This window comes from Bubalus kerabau, chromosome 9 (assembly GCF_029407905.1).
Source record: "Bubalus kerabau isolate K-KA32 ecotype Philippines breed swamp buffalo chromosome 9, PCC_UOA_SB_1v2, whole genome shotgun sequence".
Lineage (NCBI taxonomy): Eukaryota > Metazoa > Chordata > Mammalia > Artiodactyla > Bovidae > Bubalus > Bubalus kerabau.
In genome coordinates, this window is record NC_073632.1 from 102,427,367 (window position 1) to 102,453,992 (window position 26,626).

General features: G+C 46.9%; 1 protein-coding gene across 3 annotated transcripts in view; it reads left to right on the forward strand.

Annotated features, from left to right (window-relative positions):
- Nucleotides 1–26,626, forward strand: part of ZDHHC14 (zinc finger DHHC-type palmitoyltransferase 14) — a 291,840-nt gene that overhangs the window by 165,165 nt on the left and 100,049 nt on the right. For all 3 annotated transcript variants that reach the window (XR_008698438.1, XR_008698439.1, XM_055536073.1), the window contains exon 2: nt 3,116–3,276. Coding sequence is in view for 1 of the 3 variants with exons in the window: in XM_055536073.1 (XP_055392048.1) it covers nt 3,116–3,276 (161 nt within the window). In the remaining 2 variants the exon portion in view is untranslated. The remainder of the gene's footprint in view (nt 1–3,115; nt 3,277–26,626) is intronic.

Sequence of the window (26,626 nt, forward strand, 5' to 3'; positions counted from 1 at the left end):
ACAACAAGAAACCATTTAGGACATGGCTTACTCACTAACAGGGCTTCCCTGGTGGCTCTGTGGTAAAAAATCTACCTGCAGTGCAGGACACCCAGGTTCGATCCCTGGGTTGGGAAGAGCCTCTGGAGGAGGAAACGGCAACCCACTCCAGTATTCTGGCCTGAAAAAATCCCATGGACAGAGGAGCCTGGTGGGCTACAGTCCATGGGGTCTCAAAGAGTTGGACACTACTCAGTGACTAACATTTTGACTTTGACTTGACTTATTCGTTAATGACATCTTGCTCTGGGAAGGCATATCTTTACAAGTATGAGCAGGCAACCTCTGAGGTCAACCAAGTTACATTTCAGAACCAAAAGGGAAAAACAAAAACACTGAAGATCCACTAAATCTCCTTCACGGGAGGGTTCCAACAGCACTCAAGTCTCCATCCTTGGAGAGGCCAATGGAGCTAAATAAACTCCATCCCTAAACACTCAAGGTGGGTCCCATCCTGTGGACTGGTCATCCAGGTCACGTTGTCCAGCTATGACCCGGGTGCAGCTGCTGAACAACTGTTCCAGTTGCTTCTTATTCAAACTCTTCAATAATGAGAAAGAGGAGAAAGTTGGGCTGTTGTATTCTCTGCCCTTATTCAAACAGCCATTCATTTGTTGAATTCTGAATTTAAATTCTAGAAAAATTCTCTCAACACAATTGATCATTTTTATAACCATTTTATTAAAAAAAAAAAGAGGTACACCTAGAGTAGGTTCTTTTAGACTAAAAACATTTTTGACTAATCTATATAAACCAAAATGTATTAGTATCAGGGTCAGTTTTATGCCTTCAGTAACGGACTGTGTTTATTTCTTTTCTAAAAAAAAATCCTTTTATTTTATATTGCTGGATAGCCAATTAATAATCTTGTGATAGTTTCAGGTGAACAGCAAAGGGACTCAGCCATGCATATACATGTATCCATTCTCCCCCAAACTCCCCTCCCTGAACTGTGTTGATTTCTGATTGTGGTACACTAGCCCGGTGGGCTGCCATCTATGGGGTCGCAGAGTCGGACACGACTGAAGCGACTTAGCAGCAGCAGCAGCAGCACATTTTCAAGGCTTAGTACAACTTCAGATGGCTTTCTATATGACAATAAGAGGAGCAAAGATAATGCTATATTTTATGACACAAATGCTTTTTAATGATCTTTAGAGCCTGAGCTCCTTGCTATTAACTTGATTGACATCACAGTCAGAGATTTAATCAATAGCCTTGCAGCAATTGATATTTATCACCAGCTCTTCACAGACGCTCCATGTCAGAGTCTGCACGTCTTCCATTTACCATAATGGACGTGCCCTGAGAAGGTGTTTATTTCTGTAGCCCACGGCACTGCACCATATCCCAGAGCTGGGCCGCAGTCCCCTGTGAAGGTTTCAGTGCAATATTAAATGATTGTCACTTTATATTTAATTTCTGAAGGGAAGATGGTCATTTCATGACAATCCCCTGGGACTGAGCCCCCTGCTCCTCTCTTAAGCAAAGCTTTCCAACCCTTTCTCTTCCAGCTCCCTCTCTTTGTTTGGGGTTGAGTGTCTGAAGAGCCTCCCCCTGGTGAGGCAGACCATCTGGGAGGCACTTTGCACTCTGAGGTGTTCCTTGATGCCCACGTTGTTCCTAAATGTGACAACAGACTGACCATGGTCCCTGCGGGGCTCATCCTTCACTGGGCTCCAGGCACCAGGCTGGTCTTCACTCTGCCTCTCAACACCTCCGCGGAGTCAAGGGTCAATGACGGTGGGTCAGGGCAGTGCTTAAAGCTGCCTTGGCTCCTGGGTCCCCGGAGCCGGCTGGCATAGATGTCCGTCTGTCGCAAGGGCACCTCTCCCCGACTGATCAAGACCCTGCTGTGGGTCAGTACATTCACTGGGGACAGTGAAGGGGGTTTGAGAGTCAACTTGGGCTGTATTTAGCCGTTGGTAGCTCATCTTCTTCTGGAAGTGCATGTTCAGTTCAGTTCACTTGCTGAGTCGTGTCCAACTCTGCGACCCCATGGACTGCAGCTCACCAGGCCTCCCTGTCCATCACCAGCTCCTAGAGTTTACCCAAAGTCATGTCCATTGAGTTGGTGATGCCATCCAACCATCTCATACTCTGTCATCCCCTTCTCCTCCTATTTTCAATCTTTCCCAGCATCAGGGTCTTTTCCAATGAGTCATTTCTTCGAATCACATGGCCAAAGTATTGGAGTTTCAGCTTCAACATCAGTCCTACCAATGAACACCCAGGACTGATCTCCTTTAGGATGGACTGGTTGGATCTCCTTCCAGTCCAAGGGACTCTCAAGAGTCTTCTCCAACACCACAGTTCAAAAGCATCAATTCTTCGGTGCTCAGCATTGTTTATGGTCCAACTCTCACATCCATACATGACTACTGGAAAAACCATAGCTTTGACTAGATGGACCTTTGTTGGCAAAGTAATGTCTCTGCTTTTTAATATGCTGTCTAGGTTGGTCATAGCTTTCTGCCTGCCTACATCCTTTTAGTCCTTTTGGGAAACTGGTCCACCAGTACGTTTCCATATCTCATTAACCTCTTTTGGATAGATTAGGTCCAAAATGTTGAAAAAATACTTTCTTGCCTTTTGAGGGTGGCTTGCAGTTCTCTGCGTTCTGTGCCCTAAGCTGTCTGACCCAGAGAGGAAAGGCCGGGTCTGATGAAAATTGGTTCTAAGCCAGTGTCTCCTGTGTTAATACGATTCCAGGACTGGGTGGAGAATCATGTAATCCATGTGCCATGTTTCCAACACAAAGGGTGCAAGCTCTGTGCATCTTACATCAATTATACAAGCAGGATTATTTTCATTTTTCTGCCAGTGTTTTTCCGAGCAGCCAAGGGTTATCTTAGCTGAGAAGGGAGGGTTAAACTGTCCATGAGAGAGAACTGCAGACCTCCCCAAATGTAGATATTTAACACAGATGAATTTTTAATGGAAATCAATTTTGCTTTTCCAAAAAAAAAAAAAAGCCTATAGGTTCTTGGAAAACACAGACTGCTTACTGTTGATTACTGACATTGCATTTCCTCTCTTTCTTCCCTCCCTTCCTGCTTCCCCCACCTGTTGGCAGCTGCCCGTACCTAGCAGTGAAAATCACTCCCGCCATCCCGGTGGTCGGTGGCATCTTGTTCTTCTTTGTGATGGGGACCCTGCTGCGCACCAGCTTCAGTGACCCCGGCGTCCTTCCGCGAGCCACGCCTGATGAAGCCGCCGACCTGGAAAGGCAAATAGGTAACCCTGAAGGTCCGCCCTTAGCCTGTCTGTGGTCACTGCCCACATGTGCTCAGCCCCAGTGCGGGAGGACGGGCGAGGAGCCCTTGCAGGAGGGGCTGAGTCCCTGGGGAGGAGTCCCGATGTCTTCATCCACTTGGCCCGAGGATGACCTGAGTAGGAGGTGGGATGGAAAGTGGTTGGAGGTAAGGCCGAGGGCCTAGTGCACTGGAGGTGGCCTGGTGGTACCGGCAGGCAGGCCGCCACCAGCCAGGCTCTCTGAAATCTGAGTGTCTGAGTCCGCTCTGAGAAGGCGCCTGCAGAAGGCACTGCTGTGAAAGCTGCGGTTCTCGGTGGCTGCTCTCCTCTGCTTTCTAGAATATCAAGCGGGAAAGGCTACACCTTAGACTCTGTCCTATTTATCCAGCCTGGGCTCCAGCATTTCTTTATTAAGGTTTGACAACGATAATATATTTCTCATATATATTGAGATGAATGGCTTTATTTTTCCTTAGATATTGGAAAGCCCGGGATTAAAAACTTACAGCAATCCATTTTAAAGATATTAAAAAACCAATCCCTATCCCTCATACAAAGAACCCTTAAAATCTCTTTTTTAATTAAAAAGAGAGCTCCCGCTTGCTCTTAAAAGTTTGCCTTTGTGAACGTGTAGCTTTGCCGTGGTGCAGCAATCATCTGGCAAGCGTGGCAGGGGCACTGTGGTGTCTCAATGTGGATGTGAAGGTTAGGTGTGAAAAATCATTCGACCAAAATAGTTCTCTCCCAGTGGGCGTCCCTTCCCAGCCCACTTGGCTGAAAGACCCTCACTTTCCACTGTGTAAAGAGGTACAATTAGGGTCTTGAAAAACTGCCTGCTCTGGTTCACTTCCCCAAATGCTGAAGCACAGTCATGGCCTTCTCTGAGCATCTGCCTTCATCCTTCATCCCTGGGAGGGGAGCAGTAGAGGGGTCAATAATGGGAGTGTGTGTGAGTTTTCTGCTGGGCTGCAGACAGCTTCTTCTGTCCTGGGGTAGGGAAGTAGGGAGACAATCTCTTTCTTAGCCACCACGTATTGAGATTTGAACACAGGGCAATAATCTATAGTGTAAAGCCTTTGGATCCCAAGAAGATAAAATCTGTCACTGCTTCCACTTTTTCCACTTCTATTAATATTTACCATGACGTGATGGGAGTGGGTGCCATGATCTTAGTTTTTGTAATGTTGAATTTCAGGCCAGCTTTTTCACTCTCCTTTTTCACCCTCATCAAGAGGCTGCATTTATATAGCTCATCAATAATTTGTAAAGGCCACCCATGATGATCATTGAATTTGATCACATCCTGGAAATTTTGTGAGGAAGACTTTATTATTACACCCATTTTACAAATAAGAAAACAAAACCCCAAGGGGTTAGACGGAAGAAGATAGCAGAGCCAGACCCTTCAACCCAGGTCCCTTGGATCTCAGTCCTAGTTCTTTAGTTCATGTCATAAGGAAGAGAGAGAGGCCAGGACCCAGTTCCCTGCAGGGACTAGGTTGGAGCCTGTAGACAGTGCGTAGTCTATGCCTGCGTCACTTCTGCATGAGCTTAAAACTGCTACTGGTGCAGTAGGCAGAGAGCCCAGCTCCCACACTGGCCGTTAAGCATTTTCCTGCTGTGATCCTGTTTTCTCTCCCACCTCCCCATGAGTGCTGGGAGCATCTGAAGCAGCAGCAAGATCAGGAATTTTTTTTTTTTTTTGTCTTTCTTACAAAGCGGATAATAAAGAGTGCCATCAAAATTCTCTATTATAAATGCAGATTCTAAGAGACATTGAGTTTCCATTATTAATATTGAAGAAGTTGAATGATTCATTAAAATGCAATTTTCTTGTTGTTTTGTTTTCTTAAAGTTGATAACCTCAGAGCAGTATTTTTCAACATACTTTTCCATATAAGCCATTTTTAAAACCCAGCTCTGGCCGCATGCCCCTTCCCCCCAGAAACACAGATTGTGTGAGAGATGGAACCAGATTTCGTTTCCTGTGAAGGAGAGAAAAGGAGCTTTAGAGACAAGCTTTGGAGTGGCAGAAATCAGTAGCCCGATACGTCCTTCCCCAAAGGCAATTAGATGAAGCATTATAGATAAGATGAGACAAAGTAGTCAGAAATAGTCATTTCATGGCTCTGGAATCCAGCTGTATTAAGGAGCAGTTATTCATGAAAAACTGATGAACTTCGGGGCAGAACAGTGGGAGTCTGTGACAGTCTCTCTGGGACCACTGTCATCCCCAGCCTGCGTTCCGAAGGTGAGGAAGCTCCATGTGGATACCACGCACCCTGCCATGTCCTTATCTGAGGGGCTGACTCCATTCAAAGTGGAGCATGTGAATTTCCAGGTGGCGCTAGTGGTAAAGAACCCGCCTGCCAGAGCAGATGTAAGAGACTTGGGTTCAATCCCCGGGTCGGAAAGATCCCACGGAAGAGGAAATGACAACCCACTCCAGTATTCTCTCCTGGAGAATCCCATGGACAGAGGAGCTTAGCAGGTTACAGTCAATGGGGTCACAAAGGGTTGGACACAAGTGAGGCGACTTACCGCAACGCATGCATGGAAAAAACCTAGAAACTGAAACTTTCACCTTAAGAACTAGAAAAGGCAGAGCAAACTAAACTCAAAGCAATTAGTAGGAAGGAAATGGTAAAGTTGAGTGGAAATCAGTGAAATAGAACACGCAAAACAACAGAGGAAATCAGTGAGCCCCAAAATTAGTCCTTTGAGAAGATCAACAAAATTGACAAAACTTCAGCTATACTCCCCTGACTGCCCCCTCCAAAAAGAAGACAAGGAGAAAGAGAGAAGATACAAATTACCAAAATTAGCAATAAAAAGCAGAGGTGTCACCATTAAACCTAGAAAAATTAAGAGGATTTTTATTTTATGCTACAAATTTAGACAATTTAGATGAATGGACAAATTCTTAGAAAGCCACAGTTACCAAAAAAAAAAAAAAAAAAATGCTCAAGAAATAAAAAATCTGAAAAAAACACCACATAGCAAGTAAAGAAACTGGCTGTCCATATTTGGATTCATTTGAATCCAAGGATTAATTTGAATCCTTCCTTTACGCCATACACAAAATTTTAATTTAAAATGGATCATAGACCTAAATATAAGAGCTAAAATGATAAAACTTCTGAAGGAAATGTAGAGAAAATTTTCCTGACCTTGTATTAGGCAAAGTGCTTAGATAGGACACCAAAAGCAGTATCTGTAATTTTTAAAAGGTGATAAATTGAATTTCATCAAATTTAAAACTTTTGTGTTTCAAAAGATACCATTAAGAAAATGAAAAGACAAGCTACAGATTGGGAGAAAATAGTCATGAATCCTATATCTGATAAAATATCTTATACTGTATCTAGAACATATTAAGATCTCTTACAACACAATAAGCAGACAAACAACCCATATACAGATGGGTAAAGAATCCAACAGACATTTTTCCAAAGAAGATGTATGAATGAACCAATAAGTACATGAAAAGATCCTCAGCATCTTTAATTATTCAGTTCAGTTCAGTTCAGTCGCTCAGTCGTGTCCGACTCTTTGCGACCCCATGAATTGCAGCACGCCAGGCCTCCCTGTCCATCACCAACTCCCGGAGTTCACTGAGACTCAGGTCCATCGAGTCAGTGATGCCATCCAGCCATCTCATCCTCTGTCGTCCCCTTCTCCTCCTGCCCCCAATCCCTCCCAGCATCAGAGTCTTTTCCAGTGAGTCAACTCTTCGCATGAGATGGCCAAAGTACTGGAGTTTCAGCTTTAATTATTAGGGAAATGCAAATCAAAGCCATAAAGACATACCACTTGGCACCCGCTAAAATGGTTCCAACCAAAAGAGACTGACAATGTTGGTGAGGATATGGAGAAATTGGAACCCTCATGCATTACAGGCTGGGGTGTGAAATGGTGCCACCACTTTGGAAAATACTTCCTCAAAATTCCTCAAGAAGTTAAAAGTCACCATATGACCCAGCAGTTCTATCCTACGTATACATCCAAGAGAAATGAAACACGTGTCCTTGTATGTGCCTTATATCTAGGAGCCTAAACCTGGAAATAACCCAGATGTCCGTTGGCAGATAAACTGATGAGCAATATGTGGTTAGTCCACATAACAGAATGTTATTAAGCGGTAAAATAGAGCAAAGTGTCGACACAGGCTCCGACTTGGATAAACCTTAAAAATACTATGACAGTAAGTGAAAGAAACCAAATCCGAAGACTGTAGATTGTGTGATTCCAGTTAGATGAAGTGTCCAGAAAGGGCAAACTTTTAGAGACAGCAGATCAGGGATTGCCCAGGCTGGGGATAGGACTGAGGGCTGACCACACACGGACTTGAGAGAATTTGTCAGGGGAGGATGAAAATGGTCCAAAACTGGATTGTGGTGATGGTTGCATAATCTAATAAATTGACTAATGATTATTGTATTGTACACTTACAATGGATAACTGTAATGTAAGGTAGCTTATACTGCAATAAGGCTGTCTAAAATAAAAGGGAAGAAGAGAGGAAAGGAGAGAGGAGGAGGGTGGAGGAAAAGAAAGAAGGCTCTCCCATCCTCTGGGTGTGTGACTTTAGGCTAGTCGTACAGTTTTTAAATCTCATCCTACCATATTCTTAACTTTAACATGGAAATGTTAAATGTTAGTTGCTCAGTCGAGTCCACTCTTTGCTACCCCATGAACTGTAGCCCACCAGGCTCCTCTGTCCATGGAATTCTCCATACAAGAATACTGGAGTGGGTTGCCATTCCCTTCTCCAGTGAATCTTTCTGACCCAGGGATCAAACCTGTGTCTCTTATGTCTCCTGCATTGGCAGGCAGGTTATTTACCACTAGCGCCACCTGGGAAGCCCCTTAAGATGGGAATAAGAACCCATAGCCTGTGAGGTTCTTGTCAGGATTGGCTCATGAAATGCTAGAATCTTTCAAGAAAAATTGTCCTCTTTCCCCACTCGGATCTCTTGTCACCTTCTACAAACATAGATTCTCATAAAAAACGAGCTGCTTTGTGATGGAAATAAACAGCAGAGCTAGTCTAATGCTTTATAAGGATTCCTCCCATATATCACTTGGCTGTGGAAAATAAGATGATGTTTCAATGAAATCTTAGCACATTTATTTCATGCTCTCTAAAGAAGTAAAACACGAGATTTGGAAACTTTTTATTATTAGAGCTATTGATTCCAATTATCCATTGTATTCCTCTGAGTGTAGAAGCCCAGAATAGACCCTTGAGACCAGCTGTCTGAGGAACTGATTGAAGATTTGCCAAGAATCTGAACAACGTTCCCCATCCTCAGATTTCTGGAGGGGAGTGGGTGGCGAGGCAGAGGCTGTGTGTCTCAGTCTGTTCCAAGTCTGAGGAAACGCCTTACGCTTCTTTCTTCTGAAAGAGCTTTCCCAATAACTCATGCTGCAGCTGAAAAGACAGTGAAGAATGGCATTGGGGTCCAGGCAGTGGGGTCACTGAAGTCCTGCTTGGCAGCTTTACAGTTTGGGAAACTCTGTTCTTTCATTCCACTCAGGATTGACCATATACTAAGCAACTGATTTGGGGGCTAGAAAAAAATTATGATACCACATGCACAGGCTCCAAGCCTTTCATTTCAATTACCTTTCCAAGGATTAAAAATAGGGGAAAGGGGCTGCTCTCCCTTCTGTCTTCTGTTCCACGTGCATCTCGCCCCATCCCCTCCAGCATCCTGAGGTTCAGGGGAGGCAGTCGTGAACTCAAACGTTCAGTCCTCCCGTTGGACTCCAAAAACGAGGCTAGTTATTGAGGTAACTCTCGCCCTGTGTCATGGTAACCCTGACATCAGTAAGTGATCTCATGGCGGCTTGCTGAGGGTGGAATGAGATCAAAGGAAGCTGGCTGGCCCTAAAAATCACCTGGGCTGCAGTAGAATGTTAAGATTTATTGCCTCCACTCTGAACCTTTGACTGGGAGGCTAGAATGTCCACTGGGCAGCACCCATCTGCGTGCCTCCCTTCTGTCTGCTCTGACTCCCCGAGTTTCTTTAACTCCCCTCCTTCCCTCTCTCCTCCTCCTCCCTCTTCCTCCCTCCTCCCCCCTCCCCTTTCTATCCTCCTCCCCCTCCTCCCCTTCCTCCTCCCCTCCTTCCTCACCCTCTCTCCTCCTCCCCCTCCTCCCCTCTCTTCTCTCCTCCCCCCTCCTCTCTCCTCCTCCTCCCTCTTCCCCCCTCCTCCCCTCTCTTCCCTCTTCCCCTTTCTTCCCTCCCCCCTCCTTCTCCCCTCCCTCCTCCCCACCCTCCTTCCCTCCCTCCTCTTCCCTCCTTCTTTCCTCTTCTTTCTCTCTCTTCCACACTCTTGGTCAAATTCTCATCATCCAAGAGTTTTCCTTGTAGTACACAGAACCAGTCACCTTTTCCAAGACAGGAGTCTGTCTTTCATTTCCTCCTAAAGTACCCTTGGGCCAGGAATCGTCTAGAGGAGCCATCTAGGAAGCAGGCAGGCAGCATCTTGCCCCTGTGGAGGCACTGGCCTTGTTAGCAGCCTGGGTCTACACCATCCCAGGGAGTGCGCTTCCTGGGAAGTGTTCTATGGAAACAAGATATATTCACCATCTATTTGACTTGCTAGTTTTTTGTTTTTTGTTTTTTTTCCCCAAAGACATCTTAATTCTTTGCAACTCCATAGACTGTAGCCCACCAGGCTCCTCTGTCCATGGGATTCTCCAGGGAAGAATACTGGAATGGGTTGTCATGCCCTCCTCCAGGGGATCTTCCCCACCCTGGGATTGAACCCAGGTCTTCTGCTTTGCAGGTGGAATCTTTACCATCTGAGCCACCAGGGAAGCCCTGTGTTTAAGTGTAGAAACATTTTATTTAGTTCTTCAGAAAGTTCATTTGGGTTTCCATTACCTCTTACAGAAAAACCTGAACAAACTTTGGGGCCAACCCAATAACTGGAATTTAAATTACACTGGTGGATTTTCACTGAACAAAATACTTTCTGAGGAGGACATTCTTAAGCCAGTTTAAGACCTTAATCAATGTTCTCTATTGTAAAGCTACATTATTTCCAATTTTTCCCATTTCCATTTTTATTCTGCCAAAATTATTTTTATTGGAGTGATTTCTACATAAAGTTTATAACTAAGTTTTTATTGATTGGTTTTTATATTATGAAAGTTGCCATTATGAATTTTGTTATAGAACTATTATTCCAACATGACAGATTTTCCCTGTGATTTAATGTTTTACCATGTGAAATTTTTAAGCCATGATTGGCTTATTTTCATGTTAGTTATTTCTACTGGTAATATTCACCATAAAATTGCTTTTTAAGGTGATAGTTTCATTTCTTTTTTTGCTTTATAATTAATGAGTCTCTTAGCTGTGACTAATCTGTGACGGCCTCTTCCACAGACTTTGCAGTCGCTTTGTGTGCTCCATACTAGACAGCCACCCTTGAATACGCAAGAAAAAAAGGCATCAAAACGGGTTGATTTGACTGGTTTTGCCAGTTTTCTTTTCAGAAGGTGACATTTCCTGATCGTTTCTCCAGTTCCTTCAATTTGTTTCTTTTTAACTGGAGGATAAATGTTTTACAGTGTTGTGTTGGTTTCTGCCATACGTCAACGTGAATCGGCCATAGGTTGTATATATGTACCCTCCCTCTTGAACTTCCTTCCTACCTCCCACCCTATCCCACCCCTCTAGGTTACTTGCATTTCCCTCCTCACGTCTAAGGCTTCCCTGGTGGCTCAGTGGTAAAGAATCTGCCTGCTGATGTAGGAGACATGTGTTTGATCCCTGGGTCAGGAAGATCCCCTGGAGGAGGAAATGGTGACCCACTCCAGTATCCTTGCCTGGGAAATCCCGTGGACAGAGGAGCCTGGCAGGCTATGGTCCATAGGGTAGCAAACAGTCTCACCTCCAAAATTACCACAGTTTATCCTTTGTGTAACTCTTATTTGCAGTGTGGTCATTTCAGGACCTCAGGAGCATTCTGCTAGACCAAGAACTCTGTCCAGAATTGAACTGCACCCACCTCTGTGGGGGTCCTTCCTGCCTTTACTGTTCCCTGCCCCTTGCCACCTGCTTTCTGCCCTGTTTGTGCCAACTACTTCAATAGCTGTCGGACTCTCTTTTAAGTACCAACTTCAGCATTTACCTGTGTCCACTGAAATAAAACAGTCTCTGCCCTGTCCTGTGAAGTAGTTGGCTTATTTGTCTGTGATGACAGGCAGGATAATATTAATAGCTATTTTCATTAAGCGCTTCTCTTGTGCCAGGCATTATGCTGAGCTCTTTCTATGTATGATCTCATTTAAGACTCACAACTCCATAACATTTAGATGCTATTCATGTTCCTATTTTATGTCAGAGAAAGCCGGTACTCAGCAAAGAAGATGATTTGCTGAAGATCGTTTGACCATACCTTAAGTGTTAGTCGCTTAGTCATGTCCAACTCTTTGCCACCCCATGGACTGTAACCCATCAGGCTCCTCTGTCCATGGGATTTCCCAGGCAAGAATACTGGAGTGGGTTGCCGTTCCCTTCTCCAGGGGATCTTTCCGACCCAGGGATTGAACCCTGGGCTCTTGCATTGCAGGCAGATTCTTTACTGTGTGAGCCATCAGAGCTGGGAGTCAAATGCAGGTTCATCTGCCATGACACCCTATGCTCTTAACCCCTGCTTGCTACTGTCCACCTGCTGGCCCGAGGGGAGATTTCTGGGACCCCTGGAGTGGGTAGCACATCCCTTCTCTGTAAGTTACATTCTCTCTCCAGATTGTCAGCATCATCTGGCCCTCCAACTTCCCCGTTCCATTGGCTGGGTCTCCCCATCATTGCCCTGGCTCAGAAATAGAGAGCCGTGTCCAGCCCACTGTGGCTAGTGGGCCCAGGTCTCACATCCTAAGCCCAAGTGGGAGGAGAAGAAGGACTATAGGGAAACACCAGACAATCGGACAGCCTGTTGTAGCTGCCTCGATGAAGTCTAGATGTTCCCTGCTGCTAGTGGAGGACTTATGTGAAGAGGGGGCAGGGTGCCCTACTGCATCTGAAATACCTTTCAAAAGAGGAAGAGACAAAGGCTTGTGAAGAAAATGACATCCTAGTAATACAAAAAGCAGATTCCTTGTTTGGGGGAAAGTACCAGAATCATCAAGTGTGTACTCATGCCAGGGGAAGGGAAGGCAGTGAGAAACTCAGGGTGGGTGCTTACGATGTCAGAATTCCTGGTTGTCTCTTTAAAAGCAAGTCCCAGCGTGGGAGAGCTGGGAACCAGATGTCACAATTCAGAATCTTGGTATTTGAGGAAATACCACAAGGTTCTGAAGGCTCTGGCTCTGAGGGAAGGAAGGAGCTGGAGATTTTGTTTGTCCCAAGGTTTTGGAAGGATGGCTGTGTTTCATCCAGGATGTTCAGTGAAGCCTAGGTTATTTCTTCTTCCTGTAGAAATCCAAACTTCGGGGAATGTACTATCCTGGAACTGAGGCCGGTTTCTGATCCAAACCCGTTCCCTTTTTTTTTTTTTTTTTCAAACCCGTTCCCTTTTTTGTGAGTTAGGACATTTTACTGTGTGATGGTTGTTGTGAAGAATTATCATCCTCTCTTCTGGTGGGGACCCTGTACAGAATTGTCTTCGATCTCCTCCTGATATTGTTGTGTGTTGCAAGTGGTATTTTTTTTTCTTCTTCTTATAGGAAAAGAAATTGAGGCAAGGCTGGGTGGGGGGCTGCTATTTGATTTGTTGAGATCACACTCTCATGCCCCCACTGCACTCAGTCTAAATTCCTAAATCTACATAGGTATTTTAGTGACCTCCCTCTGTATTCCCTATCCTGAATCTACAGGGTGTCTCTTAATACAGTGAAGATTCGGCTTATATGTATGTACATATGTTGGGCTTCTCTGGTGGCTCAACTGGTAAAGAATCCACCTGCAATGTGGGACACCTGAGTTCTATCCCCGGGTTGGGACGATCCCCTGGAGAAGGGAACGGCTACCCACTCCAGTATTCTGGCCTGGAGAATTCCATGGACTGAACCGTTCGTGGGGTCGCAAAGAGTTGGACATGACTGAGCAACTAACACTTTACTTTCACATTCACATATGTACAGATTGGAAGCTCTTCTGTAGAGTTGGTGAGCGCCCTAAACGCAGTGCTCTCACTTCATTTCAGATAAGGGCAAATCTCTCTCTCTCTCTCTCCCTGTCTCTCACTGTGTCACAGTCTTTAAAGAGTTTGTGTTAAATCAGCAAAATGGGGACTTCCCTGGTGGTCCAGTGGTTAAAACTTTGCCTTCCAATGCCTGGGGTGCAGGTTCGATCCCTGGTCAGGGAGCTATGATCCCACATGCCTCATGACCAATGTAAAATAGAAACAGTATTGTAACAAATTCGGTCAAGACTTTAAAAATGGTCCACATTAAAAAGAAAAGAATCTTTGTAAATCAGCAAAGTGATGGCATAGAGCAAATATTGACGTGCTTTACTTAAAAAAAGAGAAAGTACTGTAATGGTAATCATTTCTCATATGCTGCTGCTGCTAAGTCACTTCAGTCATGTCTGACTCTGTGCAACCCCATAGACGGCAGCCCACCAGGCTCCCCCGTCCCTGGGATCCTCCAGGCAAGAGTACTGGAGTGGGTTGCCATTTCCTTCTCTAATGCAGGAAAGTGAAAAGTGAAAGTGAAGTCGCTCAGTCGTGTCTGACTCCTAGCGACCCCGTGGACTGCAGCCCACCAGGCTCCCCCGTCCATGGGATTTTCCAGGCAAGAGTACTGGAGTGGGTTGCCATTTCCTTCTCCTCATTCCTCATATAGAAGGCCACAAAAGGGGAAAGGATGATGAAAGAACCAGGGCAAGGAAAAAGTCAGCTTCAAGGGAGCAGAGGAAGCCAGATGCTGCAAGGAGGGGAAGTGAAGAATCAAGTGGCATGAAAGGGATGGGAAAATCGGGACCACGTGGTTCAAGACTATGGCCAAAGGAAAGACCAGGGGTCTGGATCGCGTTAATGGGAATTAGAGACTCCCTCTCCCCCAGCCGCGGGCACTAAGGAAACTGCTGATTCATGGATCTCGGGCTCTAATACAAGAGCTTCTGAACCCACCTCCCTGACTACAGGTAGGCTGGTGTGCTGCAATGCTCTGAGTCATAGGACACCCCTCTGAAAGGGACCTCAGCAATCGTGGAAACCATCCAGAACAGCTGAGGTGGTTTACCGAGATGAGTAAACCCAAGCCCAGAGAGAGCCAGGTGCAACTCCGCCCGTGCTCACACAGTGCCCTGGGGTCCTGGCGCCACGGCCAGATACTCTATCTCCTCTTTGACATTTTTGCTTCTGCAACTGCATCCCTAAATCCTTGCTACTCAAAGTGGGTCCATGGAAGAGCAACATCAACATCACCTAGGAGCTGCATAGACCCTAGGACCTCAGCCCGGAGCTCACCCACTGAAGCAGAATCTGTGGTTTAAGGCAGACACAGGTGATTCACGTGAAAGCCCAATAGCACCGCCCTAAAGCCTTCCACCGCCCACCCTGTGACCAGTGCCCCATCCCATGACCATCTCTCCAGCAGTCAGCGTTTGCTTCCTCTCCTGATAAGCTCTCCAAGCCATCGTATTTTCAGGCGTTTGGCTCACTCAGCTGCGTTTACCTTGAGCGTTCATTGTGATTACCCTGCTCTGTAGCCTGAGTAGGTGGCTTCACATTCTTTAATATTACTTGTTAATAACAACTAGTACACCAATGGCTGATTCATGTGAATGTATGGCAAAACCACCACAATATTGTAAAGTAATTAGCCTCCAATTAAAATTTTTAAAAAGGTATTAAAAAAATATTACTTGTTAGTAACAACTATATCAATAGCTCAGACGGTCAAGAATCTGCCTGCAATGCAGGAGACCTGGGTTCGATCCTTGGGTCAGGAAGATCCCCTGGGAGAGGAAATGGCAACCCACTCCAGTGTTCTTGCCTGAAAAATCCCGTGAGCAGAGGAGCCTGGCGGGCTACAGTCTATAGGGTCACAAAAAGTCAGACACGACTGAGCAACTAACACACATATCAATAAATACTTTCTCTTTAGATAGTGCTTTGCTGAGTTCAAAGTCCCTCAATGTTTTTATCATCAATAAACCACTATGAGCCCGGGCTCTGTCACTAAGTTGACTGAGCCCCTAACCCAGCTGTTCCACTTGATGTATAACCCTGAGAAGTGTTTTAACTTCTCTGGGCCTTGATTTTGATCCGTATAAAATAGACACACTAAGTGCAAAGCTCCATTCTAGTGCTGTTATTCTGTGGTTCTTAAAATAAACCTTTCTTCCTCCTTCGCTTGACCATGAAAATCTGGGGACCTAGATGCTTTAGAAGGTTATGAAGCTTATTCAATGACTTAAACAGGAATTGACATATTCTGTTAATAATTTTAGAATCCAAAGCTACACGCACACCCATGTAAATCCAGCAAGTAAACTGTAGTTGCCGCGAAGTGAGATATTTATGTGACTCACTGGAATATTACTATCATTATTACTTTAACTGGTATGCTTGGGGGAGGATAAAGCAAGATGATGAAACAGTAGCTCTTGAGAGTGAAGGAATGAGTCAGCCAGTCACTAAGTTTTAGTGGGAAGTCAAAGCTAAGGCTGGAGGAGGAAATGGCAACCCACTCCAGTATTCTTGCCTAGAGAAGCCTGTGGATGGAGGAGCCTGGTGGGCTGCTGTCCATGGGGTTGCACAGACTCGGACACAACTGAAGCGACTTAGCATGCATGCATGCATTGGAGAAGGAAATGGTGACCCACTCCAGTGTTCTTGCCTGGAGAATCCCAGTGACAGAGGAGCCTGGTGGGCTGCCGTCTATGGGGTTGCACCAAGTCAGACATGACTGAAGCGATTAGCAGCAGCAGCAGCAAAGCTAAGGCACTTCTCCAGGCAGGGCCTTTTGGGCAGAATGGGCTCTGGAGCAGGGGTCTGGCCGCACCAGTGTGTGTGCTGGGCAGGAGGAGGAGGGAGGTAAGAACAGCCTTTCAGGAGAGAGATCCCCCCAGAGGAGGAGGTTAATCAGAAGAGTGGGCAGGCTCTTTGTGCTGGGGAGTGGGAGGCATTTTCTTATTACAAGTATAGAGCAGCATGAAAGGCAGTGAGGAATAAAAGGAAACAAAAGCCCGGGGAGAAGAAAGGAAATGGATGGGCGAGGAGGCGGGGCAGGGGCTTAGCTGGGAGGAGACCGAGAGGCCGAACAGGTGCAGGTCCCGGAAGGATTACCCGCCACGCTGAGCAGTGGAGATGATTTAGGGGAACAAGCGCTGTGGTCAGAAAAGCAAGAGGTCTGCCTTGAAGTTTTCTTGGGAGGAGCTTTTTTATTTCTTCTTTTAAAAACCCAGGGAATCAGCCCACGTGTTGCTTAGTAACATCTGCACGTTTTGTGGCTGGAGTCTAAACTTAGTATGAAAGTCACTCAGTCGTGTCCGAGTTTTTATGACCCCATGGACTGTAGTCCGCCAGGCTCCTCTGTCCATGGGGATTCTCCAGGCCAGGATACTGGCGTGGGTAGCCATTTCCTTCTCCAGGGGATCTTCCCAACTCAGGGATCAAACCCAGATCTCCTGCATTGCAGGCAGATTCTTTACCATCTGAGCCACCAGGGAAGCCCTAAACTTAGGGATCCAGCTTAACTGAGGGCCACTTGTCAGGCAGCCACTTCTTTAGTGTGTATGCTTATCCCTCACCTGCCAGATGCCCGTGCGTCATTTATGCTCTCCCATGGATTTTCCTGGTGGCTCAGATAGTGAAGGATCCGCCTGCTATGCTGGATACCCAGGTGTGTTCCCTGGGTTGGGAAGATCCCCTGGAAAAGGGAATGGCTACCCACTCCAGTATTCTTGCCTGGAAAATCCCATGGACAGAGGAGCCTGTCAGGCTACAGTCCATGGGGTCACAAAGAATCGACATGACTGAGTGACTAACACTTTCACTTTTTTTATACTCTGGGAAAGTTGAACTTTGTTGACATGTTACCTGGGCAGGGGCCGGGGTGGGGGAGGTCAATGAAACTATGTCACAGTCATGCTCTGAAATTTTGATATAACCCACCCAACTCACTGTTGTTTTCCAAGTGAAATTTCTTCCTCCTCCTTTGGAATTTAAAACTGCAATGTAGGGATTTACAGTTGGTTTGAGGAGGGGGAGTAATATCTCTCTCCCTTCCTGTGTTCTTGAAAACTCAAATCTAAGTTATGAGAGATAGATCAACTGTTGGGTTTCTTGTTGATGAGTTCTGAGGCTAAGATCTGTGGCCTAAGAATATGAGTAGACTCCTGGCTGCTCTGTAGTCCAGGTTTGTGATGGACATTAGCACTCAGAGGCTTCAAGGCATGTGAAAGAGGGCAGAGAAGGTGTGAGATGGTTCTGTCCAGAAGAACAGTGGGGGCCTCCGGTGAGGGCTCTTCCTGCCACCATGGTAGGAGGAAAGGAGAAAATCCCTCACATTTTTCATGTATCTGAATTTATCTTCCAAGGCTCCTGTAGGAAAAAAAATTTAGCTTACGTAGGTGGTCAGAAGTGAAGACCATTTATTTGGACACTGTAGATTAACACTTGCTAAGAGAAAACAGAAACCCGAGTGGATGAATGCCATCAGAACCTGGAGTGTGTACTCGACAAGATCTCTTTATTTTCCTTTAAGGGTGGAAACTTGAAGTCCAAGGGTCTTTGAGTGAGTGAATGGATTGGGTTACTCCTTGCACTCTATAGAAATCAACAGGACAGAAATAGGCTAAAACCTCCTGTGGCCCTCACGAAGCTAAATGTAACACACTTGGAGCGATAGCAAGTTCGGTAGAGAGATCCTGGCCCTCTGTTCTCTGGTCATCACTTTGCAGGGTACTAAGAGTAATGTAAGAATCCCTGCCTGTGGTTGTTCCAGCTGTCCTCAGCGTCTTCACCTTGCGCGGGAGTGGGCTTAAGGGCTTGCTGAGTTGTGCTCTCTGCAAGCCCTCATCCAGTTATGGGTGCTGCCACCAGGGGAGCAAGTGATGGTCTCTTCTGCTCCATTGTCATCTCTGTGGCAAACCAGGAGACAGTGGCCGGGTGTTTCATTTCCCTGCGTGCCGTTCACCTGTGCCTTAATCCGCTCGACATCAGATTTAGCTGGAGACACCTTCCCCATCACCTCCGCTGCTCTGCAAAAAAGAAAGACACATCTCTTAGATGCAGATGAGAAGGTTTTGCCGTCGTATATGATATTTATCGCAGGAATGCCAACAAAAAAGGTCAAGTTCTAAAAGAAGAACTCAGAAATGAAAGTGGTCGAGAACAGGTCATGTGTGTGACTGTGGCCAGGGTTGAGAAGCTGTTTGTCGTTGGACAGACTTCCGTGAGCTAACAGAGACAACTGCTTTTTTCTCTCCACGGGCACAGGATGCTTCAAACATTTATGTGACTATTTTTTATCTTGCGATGACATACCCCAGACACTTAATGAAAAATATTCCTGGCTGGCTGTTTAGTTAGAAAATGAATCATTATCAGTTCATCTGTTTTAAGCACATCACTATCTTAAGTACTATGGAAGAATCAAAAGAAGTCTAGCTGAAAACACTGAAAACTGAAAGTGAAGTCGCTCAGTCGTGACCGACTCTTTGCGACCCCATAGCCTACCAGGCTCCTCTGTCCATGGGATTTTCCAGGCAAGAAGATTGGAGTGGATTGCCATTTCCTTCTCCAGGAGATCTTCCCGGCTCAGGGATTGAACATTGTAGGCAGACGCTTTACCGTCTGAGCCACCAGGGAAGTTCACTGAAAATACTGAAAAGCTTTAAAAAAAAAAATGCATTTTTTTCACAGTTCTGGAGACTAGAAGTCCCAGATCAAGGTGGTGGCAGGTTTGGTTTCTCCTGAGGCATCTCTCCTGGGCTGAGAAGGCTTTTTAAAACAAGCAAACAAAAAGAACGTCATCAAGGGCAGGTGGTCATAATGCAGGGTCTACAGTCATCGTGCTGTGGACGGCTCGAGGCAGAGACTCTCTGTGGTGGGGGCCACCCTGTGCAGCAGCGACCTCCCCTCTACCCCCCAGATGCGTACCCCACCCCCCGCCGTGACAAGAGAAGTGTCTCTTGACAGTGCCCACTATCCCCTGGGTGGTAGAATCACCCTGGACTGAGAAATTAAATTTGTGAGACCCGAGGGAACCACAAACCAAGAGAAGTTAATGGGCGGGGGGGATTGTCGGGAGAAAGCAAATCCAAGCTGGCTCTCAAAAGACAAGGGGATGAGAATTGCCCAAGGCGGTGTTCCTGGGGGTGGAGGTGGGCAGCGAACAGGAGAAAGGGGACACTTTTAGAAAGCAGGGACTGAAAAGGGCGGTCTAGGCACCCAAACGACATTTCTCCGCTAGCACGGGTGGTATGTAAGAGTAAGGGGTAACAGCTCAGGGATCTGGCTGGCGTGTGAGGTGGGTCACAGCCACTCGGTGCAGATTTCAACAGGCAAGAAAACAGAACCAGGCAAGGATGCGAATGACTCATGGTCTGACAGCGCATGCTGCGGGCTGGGCTCTGTCTTCTTGTGTCAAGGATGTTCACCTCATCCGCTCAGCCCCTCGAGGAGGCAGGTGCTGTTGTTATTCCTGCTTTACAGCTGGAGAAACTGAGGCATGGAAAGGATGAGTCACCTCCAAAAGTCTCAACCAGTACACGGCAGAGCCCTGGACTTACCCCACCATCCGGACGCTAAGCCCATGGTCAAGGCAGGGGTTAGTCCAGGCGGTTTCCCAGGTTCTGGCGTTGTCAACAAGAGGCAGGATGGAACCCAGGTGGACAAGCAGGGGTTGAAAGGAATAAAAAAAACTCTGCCTTAGTTTACAAAAACGTCAGGAATGTGTTGGAAGAGTCAAATAGACGCTCAGACTGTAGAGGAAAGCGAGGGAAGAGGAGTTGAACGGACAGCTCGTATCTGTCAGCCTAGGAGTCAGGAGGAGGGTGGAAGGCGAACCCTGGAGCTTGGGCTTTGAGCAGGAAAGACAGGAGGCCTGGGCTTGGGAGAAGGTGGCGGGCAGGCCACAAATGGACACAGGTGGGTCTCAGCTGAGCTGAGGCAGAGTTGGGACTCTGCTGCTGAAGCAAGCCCGGAGAAGGTGATGGCACCCCCACTCCAGTACTCTTGCCTGGAAAATCCCATGGATGGAGGAGCCTGGTAGGCTGCAATCCATGGGGTCACTAGGAGTCGGACATGACTGAGCGACTTCACTTTCACTTTTCACTTTCCTGCATTGGAGAAGGAAATGGCAACCCACTCCAGTCTTCTTGCCTGGAGAATCCCAGGGATGGGGGAGCCTGGTGGGCTGCCGTCTATGGGGTCGCACAGAGTCAGACATGACTGAAGCGACTTAGCAGCAGCAGCAGCTGAAGCAAGCCAGAGGTGGGGGTAACCAGAAGGGAAGGTTGGGGCAGATGGAGGTGGGCCTGGAGCTGAGGCTGGGCCTGCTGGGGGGAACACAGGTGCAGAGGGATGCTCCGTGAGACAGGCCACATGGTGGAAAGGCCGCAGGTGGAAGGAGGCAGCTTGGACCCTAGTGGCTCTGTTCATGGCTGTGATCTGGGCCCTTTGCTCAGCCCTCCAACCTGGGGGCCTGGTGTAGGGGGTGCAGTCCTCTTGAACCTGTCTCTTAGGTCATTGGAACAGTTGAATGAGATGCTGTACACGTGAGGCCTAGTACAGATCCACATGGGCATGCGTGTTAAGTCACATCAGTTGTGTCTGATTCTTTGTCACCCCATGGACTGTAGCGAACCAGGCTCCTCTGTCCATGGGGATTCTCCAGGCAGGATTACTGGCGTGGGTTGCCACGCCCTCCAGGGGATCTCCCCAACCCAGGGATTGAGCCCACTTGTCTTATATCTCCAGCCTTGACAGGAGGGTTCTTTTTTTTTAAAAAAAAAAAAAAAAGATTTAATTGAAGAAGACTCTTGAGAGTCCCTTGGACTGAAAGGAGATCCAACCAGTCCATTTAAAGGAAATCAGCCCTGAATATTCATTGGAAGGACTGATGCTGAAGCCGAAACTCCAGTACTTCAGCCACCTGATGCGAAGAACTGACTGATGCTGGGAAAGATTGAGGTCAGGAGGAGAAGGGGACAACAGAGGACGAGATGGTTGGATGGCATCACCAACTTGATGGACATGAATTTGAGCAAGCTCCGGGGGTTGGTGATGGACAGGGAGGCCTGGTGTGCTGCAGTCCATGGGGTCGCTAAAAGTCGGACACAACTGAGTAAACTGAACTGAATTGAATTGCTTTACAGAATTTTGTGGTTTTCTGTTGTACATCAACAAGAATCAGCCATAGGTACAGGGTGATTCTTTACGGCTGAGCCACCAGGGAAGCCCACATACAATCTGCAGAGGGAGGTGCCCTAAGGATGATGTCAGCTGGAGGGGGACAAGCCCCAGGGCGCCATCAAGTGGCAATAACCGGGGGAGGCTCTGGTGGGGGCAGCGGCTCTGGGGGAGAACTGTGGGGCTGTTGGGAGTTTGCAGGTGCCATTCTGATAGGAGAGGAAAGAAACTTGGCTTCCGCCGTGTTGGGTTTCTTTTCTCCCATGGCTCATCCAGTCCGTAATGGTCTTTATCTAAATGGACAGAAATTGAACCTCAGTGAAGGGCTGATGTTCACGCTTGGTGGAGGTACCTGGTTGAGTGGTTGTGTGCAGTGTTGTGTTAGGTTGAAGAATGAGATCAGAGCGGATTTTTATTCCAGGGGCAGGACTTCGGTTGTTCTCATTTGTGAATTTAGTTCTAAAAAGAACTTCAGCCTGCAGACCCTTCAAAGGGCTTGTGGTGCCTCTTGTGAGCCAGGCACATCCCCGTCTGCAGACTTCCCAATTTAATTCCCTCGCCACTGAGAAAACAGCGTGAATAGCAGATGACTCCGCGGGCTGACAGGAGAAGAGCTGAAGGCCGTGCCCCAGCATGAGGCCTCTTGCCCTGCCGTGCAGACCTGGGCAGAGTATCACCGAATGCCCTCCCCATTGACACCTAAAAATAAATATAAATAGAGATTTTTCACTGATTTCCAAATAATTTTTTAAAAAAACTTTTTTGCCACACCACATAGCCTGTGGAATCTTAGTTGCCCAACCAGGGATCGAACCCACACCCCCTACGTTGGGAGCGTGAAGTCTTAGCTACTGGACCTCCAAGGAAGTCCCTCCAGTGAATGTTTAAACTGCCTCTAAACCAGCACTGTGCAATGGAACTATACTGTGAGCTGCAAACTCAAGCCCACAGGTGTCATTTAAAATTCTCCGGTAGCCACTTTATAAAGTGGTAAAAAGAAACAGGTGAGATTAATTTTAGCACTATATTCTATTTCAGTCCGTTCTTCACCGTATTATCATATGAACTGGGAATCAACATTTAGAGAGCGCTGAGATATTCTACTTTCACCCTAAATCTTCCAAATCGAGGATGTGTTTAACACATCTCAGTGAGACAAGCCACACTCTTAGTGCCCAACGGCCAGCGCGCTGGAGAGCGAGGCCCACACTCCCCAGCTGCACGCTGCCTTTCCAGAAACAGGCTGGTGATCAACTCTGAGCTTGGTGACATCAGCGTCACCCTGGCTCCCCTTTGACTGATGCCTGTGTACAGGAGTGCAGGTTTGTGGTTCATTTCCCACCTCATCTAGTTTGCATCGCCAGAGGGAAACGGTGTCAAAGCCATCCACCCCCTCCGAGCGCCCCAGATGGGCCGTTTAGTGACATGGGCGGCCCATCCAGGCCATTACCAGCTCCAGAGAAAAACAAAACTAGTAACTTCGGTGCCAAAATGGAACGCAAGCTTGTGAGAAGGAGGAATTCCTAGTATAAGAAAGGCAACAGCCCATCAATAAAGAAAGGTTGCTTTCAGGCCAAAGCAATGGAATTGTGTCTCTGGTTTCCTTTGTCCTGCCTGAGATCCTCCTTCCAGGTCCTTGTGATTCCATTTTTCCGCTCGTCGGTACACAGGGCAGTTCTAGGGAAGTCAATACTAAAATAATAATTACTGGTTTGACATTTCGCAAAAATCACCAAGAGAACTTTGGGGGTATAAAACAAGATAACAGAGCGCAAAGCATGTGGAATGGGGATTTCTCTTCCCCGCGGGAGGCTCGTCTTTCTTTCCTGGCACAGAGAGGAGGGAGGAGGAGCTGGCTGCAAGAGAAAACATCTGGAAATGTGACCTGCGGAGAGGGAGAGGGCGGCCCAGCCCCCCGCCCTCCGGAGCCCGGGTTCCCCTCCAGCTCTCAGCAAGAAAGCAGAGGGAGCCCTTCTGACTGGACTGTACTTCAGAGTCACTGCCACTCAAAACACACAGTGTGACGAGTGAGCGCTTCCCAGGGCTTCCCATAAAGCCCTCTTGAGATAAAAGCCGTGAACAACTGCTCTTCTGGGCTGATAAACGGCTGTTGGTTTTCTCTCATCAATATTTGAATACCTATTTGCACAGTCGGGCAATTACAGACGCAGAAAGGCTGATGGTGATCACAGAAGCAGATCTCGGAGGTGATGCACTGAACACACTTGGCCGTCAGAAGCGACAAGCAGGGTTCAGCCCCGGCTCCTGGCTGCCTGGCCACCGCCTGGAGCCACGGTGCCCATGGCGTCGGCGCAGAGCGGTTAGCCGGCCTCCTCCCCGCTCGGATGCTCTCTGCTCTTGGAAGAAAAGTGCTGTCGTCGTCCACGTATGCTTCTCATTTCTCAATATGTGTGTGCTCAGGCACTCAGTCCTGTCCAGCTCTTTACGATTCCATGGACTGTAGCCCACCAGGCTTCTCTGTCCGTGGAATTTTCCAGGCAGGAATACTGGCGTGGGTTGCCTGTCCTCCTCCAGGGGATCTTCCCAACCCAGCGATCGAACCTGTGTCTCCTGTGTCTCCTCTCTTGGTAGGTGGATTCTTTATCACTAGCACCACCTGGGAAGCCCCTCTCAATTCTCAAAGTAATATTCAGATCACTAATTTCACTGTTCTGTGTTCCCTCATTTCAAGCCGCAGGTCCTCCTCACATGAGTACTATTTTGCAGGCTACCAGTTATACAAGTTTTACCCAGAAAGGAGTCTGGAAGAAAGGTTTTCAAAGGCCTGGAATTCATAGGAGCATTAGGAGGTGTCTTTCCTCGTTGTTAAAGGTTTTAGAGATGAATGTGAGAACCAAAATAACAAGATGATAGAAGGGATACAATCTGAAAGGAAATTGAAATACAGCCCACTTCATGGAACTTCAGGGAGCAAAATTTAAACCTTACATGAAAAATAAATCTGAGGATACTCACTGTAGAGTTATTTATAACAGTGTAAAGAATTAGGCTTCTCTGGTAGCTCAGTGGTGAGGAATCCACCTGCCAATGTAGGAAACTTGGGTTCAATCCCTGGGTTGGGAAGATCCCCTGGAGAAGGAAATGGCAACCCACTCCAGTATTCTCTCCTGGAAAATCCCATGGACAGAGGAGCCTGTCAGGCTACAGTCCATGGGGTCACAAAGAGTTGGACATGAATAAGTGACTAAATGACAAAAAACATTCGGAGCTTAAACGTACACCAGTAACAAAATGGATAAATGAATTATTGTATGCTTCTGTGATGACTGTTATGAAGGAAGTCATTAAAACACTAATTTAAAAAATATATAATGACTATGAAAAAGATCCCAATACAATGTAAAATTAAGATACACAAAATATAAAATTGTATGTCCTGTGTAATGTTAATATGTACATAAGCATAGCAAAATGACTGGTAAGAAATATAAACAGGAGTTTTTGCAGTTGGATTGACCACTATTTTTTTTAAAAAAGATACTTATCTTTACCTTGGATTAGACTATTTTATTTTTTCTATTTTTTTATTTTTGGCCTTTCTGTGTGGCATGCAGGATCTTTGTTCTCCAACCAGGGATTGAACCCAGGCCCCCTGCATTGGGAGCTTCAGAGGCTTAATCATAAACCACCAAGGAAGTCCCCCTTTTTCTTTTCTTGGCCACATCGAGCAACTTGTGGGATCTTAGTTCCCTGACCAGGGATTGAACCCAGGCCCTTGGCAATGATAGCACAGAGTCCTAATCAATGGACAGCCCGGGAATCCCAAATTCCCAAAAATTAAATTAAGTTTTCATTTTTTTTCTTCATGTATTTCTGATATTCCAAATTCTCTATGATAAGCATATGCTACTTTCATAATCAGGGAAAAAAAAGTAAACGTCATTACATAAACTCTAGCTGATGTCATTGCAACCAATATTTACTAGACTCGTTGCCTGACCTTGGCACATCACACACAGTGGGAGAGGGGAGTCTGAGCTGCTGTCTGTCACCCTGAGTCTGCAGAACCCCCTGGGTGTCTCACCTAAACTGCTCATTAGAATGCAGATTCCCAGGCCTCCTCCTGAGCCCACAGATCAGAGCATCTAGGAGATTATGGCCTGGGGGTCTGCTGCTAGCACATCCCCCAGGCGAGCCTTTTACGAGGTAATGCTTGAGGCCCACGGCCTTTGTGTGCTTGCGTGCCAAGTCAGTTTCAGTTCAGTTCAGTTCAGTTCAATCGCTCAGTCATGTCTGACTCTTTGCGACCCCATGAATCGCAGCACGCCAGGCCTCCCTGTTCATCACCAACTCCCGGAGTTCACTCAGACTCATGTCCATCGAGTCAGTGATGCCATCCAGCCATCTCATCCTCTGTCGTCCCCTTCTCCTCTTGCCCCCAATCCCTCCCAGCACCAGAGTCTTTTCCAATGAGTCAACTCTTCGCATGAGGTGGCCAAAGTACTGGAGTTTCAGCTTTAGCATCATTCCTTCCAAAGTCACTTTAGTCATGTCCAATTCTTTGTGACTCTATGGACTGTAGCCCTCCAGGCTCCTCTGTCCATGGGATTTTCCAGGCAAGAATACTGGAGTGGGTTGCCATGCCCTCCTCCATGGGACTCTTCCCAACCAGGGATCGAACCTGCATCTCTTAACGTCTCCTGCATTAGCAAGCGGGTTATTTACAGCTAGTGCCACCTGGGTGTCCAATGTCACTGCCTTTAAGTATCATCAGTGCGTATGGAGCATCTCACATGTGTGAGGCTCAGACAGCACTGGGGGACGTGATGCTGATCTCAGAGGATGGAGGACACATAAGCCAGGAAGCCATTGAGTGAGGACCCCATCCATTGTCCCCTCACCACCTCCTACCTCCCCCTACACTCCACACCTCTCAAGTCAGGGAAGAGACCAGGACCCCTCAGAAACTGCTCCATTCCTGGCAGGTGGCTCCCCAGAAGGTGAAAGAGAGAGAGGCAGGCTGGCTGATGCCTGGACCACT